Source organism: Scomber japonicus, chromosome 21 (assembly GCF_027409825.1).
Source record: "Scomber japonicus isolate fScoJap1 chromosome 21, fScoJap1.pri, whole genome shotgun sequence".
Taxonomy (NCBI): Eukaryota; Metazoa; Chordata; class Actinopteri; order Scombriformes; family Scombridae; genus Scomber; species Scomber japonicus.
In genome coordinates this window covers 4,562,490-4,568,247 of record NC_070598.1, presented here as the reverse complement: position 1 = coordinate 4,568,247, position 5,758 = coordinate 4,562,490, and the positions used below count along the sequence as shown (strand labels likewise).

The 5,758-nt window shown below is 40.5% G+C and overlaps 1 protein-coding gene across 1 annotated transcript in view; it reads left to right on the top strand.

The window, feature by feature from the left end:
- Positions 1 to 595: 595 nt before the first annotated feature.
- The window catches only part of LOC128382829 (phosphatidate phosphatase LPIN2-like), a 12,716-nt gene continuing 7,553 nt past the window's right edge, over positions 596 to 5,758 (top strand). Inside the window, 4 exon segments of the mRNA XM_053342828.1 lie at positions 596 to 676; positions 757 to 860; positions 2,061 to 2,248; positions 3,419 to 3,512. Of these exon segments, the coding sequence (XP_053198803.1) occupies positions 596 to 676; positions 757 to 860; positions 2,061 to 2,248; positions 3,419 to 3,512 (467 nt within the window).

Genomic DNA, 5,758 nt, shown 5'->3' with positions numbered 1-5,758 from the left:
TGTCTTTTCTCTCTTATTTTACTTATTTATTTATTTTATTGAGTTACTTATTAGATTTTTTTATCATTCTTATTTGAATGGCATTAGTCTCTTGTTCTTTCTTTTTTTATTTCTTCATCTCGTCACTTATTCTGTCTCATTATCAGCTTGTCTATCAACTTATTATAAAGCACTTTGAACTACACCAGTTTATAATAATAAACTATATAAATAAAGCTTTAATTGATTGTATTGATTGAATTACAAATAATTTAACCCTCCTGTTGTCTTCTATGCAACTTTTCTCCTCCTGGGTTAATATTATTTTTCGAAATTATGATCAATCGGCCTCATTTAAATTAAACTATACCTCATTTTTGCATCCTCCTTGGCCAAAATAGACCAAAGAATGACATTTTATGACATTAACTGGACTTTTAAATCAGTTTAAATGTTTTATCCTTTATTATAAAATGTTTAAAACCCATATAGAAGTGGTGTGATGATATATAGATTATTCTTATGTAGCATCTTAAATGACATGAGACGGTTGAACTGGTGTAACTAAGGTGTAACCTAGTACACCCAGCCGTGTGACTCAGTGTTAACAGGAAGGATGTGGTTTCTATTTGGGCCGAAGTTCACGTTCTCTGTCTGGTGGCTGTTCTGCATTCACACAAACACAAAAAACAGGAAGTGGGAAAAAAAAAAAAAGAGAGAATGAAGTAAAGTGTTTCTGTTTATACTTCTCTTCTCTTTCTTTTTTTTTTTTTGATTGAAGGTGTGAGGAAGAGGAGCCAACATCAAGGACCTGAAGACATTTACCTCGATGATCTGAACGCACTCGAGCCGGATGTCGTCGCTCGGTATTTCCCGAAAAGGTTGGACGCCTCACAAGAAGTCATATAACCTGAATCTCTCTTTATCTTTATCTGTAGTCTTCAATACTCAAACAGAAGCACTGAGTTAATGTCAAAGGGTCAGTGATGAATAAATAAAGGTTGGTAAGATGAGCAAGGGAGGAAGGAAAGGAGGGAAGGAGGGAGGGAGGAAGGGAAGAAAGGAAAGGAAAGAAGGAAGGTAGGAGGGAGGGAGGAAAGGAGGGAGGGAGGGAGGGAAGGAAGGTAGGAGGGAGGAAGAAGGAAGGTAAGAGGGAGGAAGGAAAGGAGGGAGGAAGGAAGGGAAGAAAGGAAAGAAGGAGGATAGGAGGGAGGGAGGAGGAAAGGAGGGAGGAAGGAAGGAAGGGAGGGAGGAAGGGAGGGAGGGAGGAAAAAAGGAAGGATGGAAGGGAGGAAAGGAAAGAAGGAGGATAGGAGGGAGGGAGGAGGAAAGGAGAGAGGAAGAAGGAAGGTAGGAGGGAGGAAGGAAAGAAGGAAGGTAGGAAGGAAAGGAGGGAGGGAGGAAGAAGAAAGGTAGGAGGGAGGAAAAGAGGAAGGGAGGAAGGAAGGAATGTAATGAGGAGGAAAGAAAGAGAGAAGGAAGGAGGGAGGAAGGAGGGAGGGAGGGATAAAGGGAGGAAAGGGAAGAAGGAAGGTAGGAGGGAGGGAGGAAGGAAGGAAAGAAGGGAGGTAGGAGGGAGGGAGGAAAAGAGGAAAGGAAAGAAGGAAGGTAGAAGCGAGGGAGGAAAAGAGGAAGGTAGGAGGGAGGAAGGAAGGAAGGGAGGAAAGGGAGGAAAGGAAGGAAGGAAGGAAAAGAGGTAGGGAGGAAGGAAAGAAGGAAGGTAGGAGGGAGGGAGGAACAAAGGAAGGGAGGAAAGGAAAGAAGGAAGATATGAAGGAGGGAGGAAGGAAGGGAGGAAAGGAAAGAAGGAAGTTAGGAGGGAGGGAGGAAGGAATGTAGGAGGGTGGAAGGAAAGGAGGGAGGAAGGAAGGGAGGAAAGATAATGAGGAGGAAAGAAGGGAGGAAGAAGAAAGAAGAGGAAAGGAAAGAAGGAAGGTAGGAGGGAGGGAGGAAAAAAGGAAGGAAGGAAAAAGAAGGAAGGTCATGAGGAGGATCAGAAAGAAAGAGGAAAGAATGCTGCAGTTATTCTGTTGCGTTTAAACGAGATCATTGTTCTTCCTCTGTCTTCCCGTCTGTTTCAGTGAGTCCGAGCAGGTTCCTAAGCACTGGGTGGAGAGCGGGAGGCGCTCTGGATCCCAGTCGCCCCAGTCGGTGGGGAGCGCGGCGGCAGACAGCGGCACCGAGTGTCTGTCCGACTCTGCCGGAGACCTGCCTGACGTCACGCTGTCACTCTGCGGAGGAGTGGGAGAGAATTCAGAGATCTCTAAAGGTAGATATTAAACTCTGCTCACCACACTGAGGAGACATATTTAAAGTGCATGGAGCATGTTGACTGTCCTCCAATCAGCCAATCAATGTTTTAATTCCTTCCTTCCTTTCTTCCTTCCTTCCTTCCTACTTTCCTCCCTCCTTCCTTTCCTCCTTCTTTCCTTCCTTCCCTCCTTCCTTCCTTCCTTCATTCCTTCCTTTCTTCTGTCCTTCTTTCCTCCCTCCCTCCTTCCTTCCTTCCTTCTGTCCTTCCTTCCCTTCCTTCCTTCTTTCCTCCCTCCTTCCTTTCCTCCTTCTTTCCTTCCTTCCCTCCTTCATTCCTTCATTCCTTCATTCCTTCATTCCTTCCTTTCTTCTGTCCTTCCTTCCTTCCCTCCTTCCTTCCTTCCTTCCTTCATTCCTTCCTTCCTTCCTTCCTTCTTTCCTTCCTCCCTTCCTTTTGTCTTTCTTTCCTTCCTCCCTTCCTTTTGTCCTTCTTTCCTTCCTTCCTTCCTTCCTTCCTTCCTTTCCTCCCTCCCTTCCTTCTGTCCTTCTTTCCTTCCCTCCTTCCTTCCTTCCTTTCTTCTGTTCTTCTTTCCTCCCTCCCTCCTTCCTTTCCTCCCTTCCTTCCTTCCTCCCTCCCTTCCTTCCTCCCTCCCTTCCTTCCTTCCTTCTTTCCTCCCTTCCCCCCTCCCTCTCTCCCTCCCTCCCTTCCTTCCTTCCTTCCTTCCTCCCTTCCTTTTGTCCTTCTTTCCTTCCTCCCTTCCTTTTGTCCTTCTTTCCTTCCCTCCTTCCTTCCTTCCTTCTTTCCTTCCTCCCTTCCTTTTGTCTTTCTTTCCTTCCTCCCTTCCTTTTGTCTTTCCTTCCTTTCCTCCCTCCCTCCTTCCTTTCCTCCCTCCCTTCCTTCTGTCCTTCTTTCCTTCCCTCCTTCCTTCCTTCCTTTCTTCTGTTCTTTCCTCCCTCCCTCCTTCCTTCCTTCCTTCCTCCCTTCCTTCTGTCCTTCTTTCCTTCCCTCCTTCCTTCCTTCCTTTCTTCCTTCCTTCTTCCCTCCTTCCTTCCTTCCTTTCTTCCTTCCTTCTTTCCTCCCTTCCTTCCTTCCTTCCCTCCTTCCTTCCTTCCTTCCTTCCTTCCTTCCTTCCTCCCTCCCACCTTCCTCCCTCCAATAATTTTTTTAATGTTTAATTTGTTCCAGAGAAATTCATGGAGCACATCATCACCTACAACGAGTTCGCAGAGAATCCGGCAATTATCGACAATCCCAATCTGGTGGTTAGGATTTCAAACAGGTGAGTCTTCATACTTACACACACATATATGCAGCAGGACTGGACAATATATCGACATTATATCGATAACATGATATGAGACTAGATATCGTCTTAGATTTAGGATATCGTTATATCGTGATATGTCATCAGTTTTTCTTTTCCTGCTTTTAAATGTTGCATTACTGTAAAAATGTGTAATTTTCTGAACTTACCAGACTGTTCTAGCTGTTCTGTTATTTACCTTTTACCCACTGTTTCATTATATCCACATTACTGATGATTATTTAGGTAATTTTGTGAGTCATCTCTGCATTACCATTACAATATCGATATCGAGATATTTGGTAGGGCTGGGCCGATATGCTTTTGTGCCAATTCGATTCTCTAATAACGATTTTTGGGTCCCGATTCGATTTAAATTGTGATTCTGATTAAACAAGTATTTTATATTTCAATTATTGTGATTTTCTTTCCTTAAACAAGAATAAGAAGTCATATTTACACACATCACATCAGTTTGTGAGATTTATTTTTAACTGTGAACCTGCCCTCACAAAAAACATTCTCATCCGCCAACATCTTACAATAAACTAAACTGCTACATTTAGCAAGTCTATAGAAAAATAAAAAATAAATAAATAAAAATCAATTCTTGTATGAGAATCGATTTTTAAAAATCGCGATTAATATAAAAATCGACTTTTTGGCCCAGCCCTAGTATTTGGTCAAATATATCGTGATACTTGATTTTATCCATATCACCCAGCCTTAATATGCTAATATGCTGTACTAAGCAAAAGTTATAGGCACTAGAAAATACAAATAATGCAAAGTGAAGGAAGTTTTTCTGCAGATTTTGACTCTATAATGTTTAAATGAAGACTCTGCTGCAGGACTCTTTGTTCTCCTTGTTAATGGAGATATTATTGAAGCTGGATATTTGGGGTCATTTTGGGGCCATCACCCATTTTATCATTATATCCACATTACAGATGATTATTTATTGTGTAAATATTTTGTGAGTCATCTCTACATTATCGTTACAATATCGATATTGAGGTATTTGGTTCAAATATATCATGATAATTGATTTTATCCATATCGCCCAGCCCTAATATGCTAATATGCTGTACTAAGCAAACGTTTTAGGCATTAAAAATAAAAATAATGCAAAGTGAAGGAGGTTTTTCTGCAGATTTAAACTCTATAATGTTTAAATGAGGACTCTGTTGGGTCCAAACTATCTGCTGCAGGACTCTTTGTTCTTCTTGTTATTGAAGCTGGATATTTGGGGTCATTTTGGGGCCATCACCCATTTTGTCATTATATCCACATTACAGATGATTATTTATCATGTAAATATTTTGTGAGTCATCTCTACATTATCGTTGCAATATCGATATCGAGGTATTTGGTCAAATATATCATGATACTTGATTTTATCCATATCACCCAGCTTTAATATGCTAATATGCTGTACTAAGCAACAGTTTTAGGCACTAAAAAATACAAATAATGCAAAGTGAAGGAAGTTTTTCTGTAGATTTAGACTCTATAATGTTTAAATGAAGACTCTGTTGGGTCCAATCTATCTGCTGCAGGACTCTTTGTTCTTCTCGTTAATGGAGATATTATTGAAGCTGGATATTTGGGGTCATTTTGGGGCCATCACCCATTTTGTCATTATATCCACATTACCGATGATTATTTATCATGTAAATATTTTGTGAGTCATCTCTACATTATCGTTACAATATCGATATTGAGGTATTTGGTCATATATATCGTGATACTTGATTTTATCCATATCACCCAGCTTTAATATGCTAATATGCTGTACTAAGCAAACGTTTTAGGCACTAAAAATAAAAATAATGCAAAGTGAAGGAAGTTTTTCTGCAGATTTAGACTCTATAATGTTTAAATGAAGACTCTGCTGCAGGACTCTTTGTTCTTCTTGTTAATGGAGATATTATTAAAGCTGGATATTTGGGGTCATTTTGGGGCCATCACCCATTTTGTCATTATATCCACATTACAGATGATTATTTATCATGTAAATATTTTGTGAGTCATCTCTACATTATCGTTACAATATCGATATCGAGGTATTTGGTCAAATATATCATGATACTTGATTTTATCCATATCGCCCAGCCATAATCTGCAGTACTAAGCAACAGTTTTGGGCATTAAAAATACAAATAATGCAAAGTGAAGGAAGTTTTTCTGCAGATTTAGACTCTATAATGTTTAAATGAGGT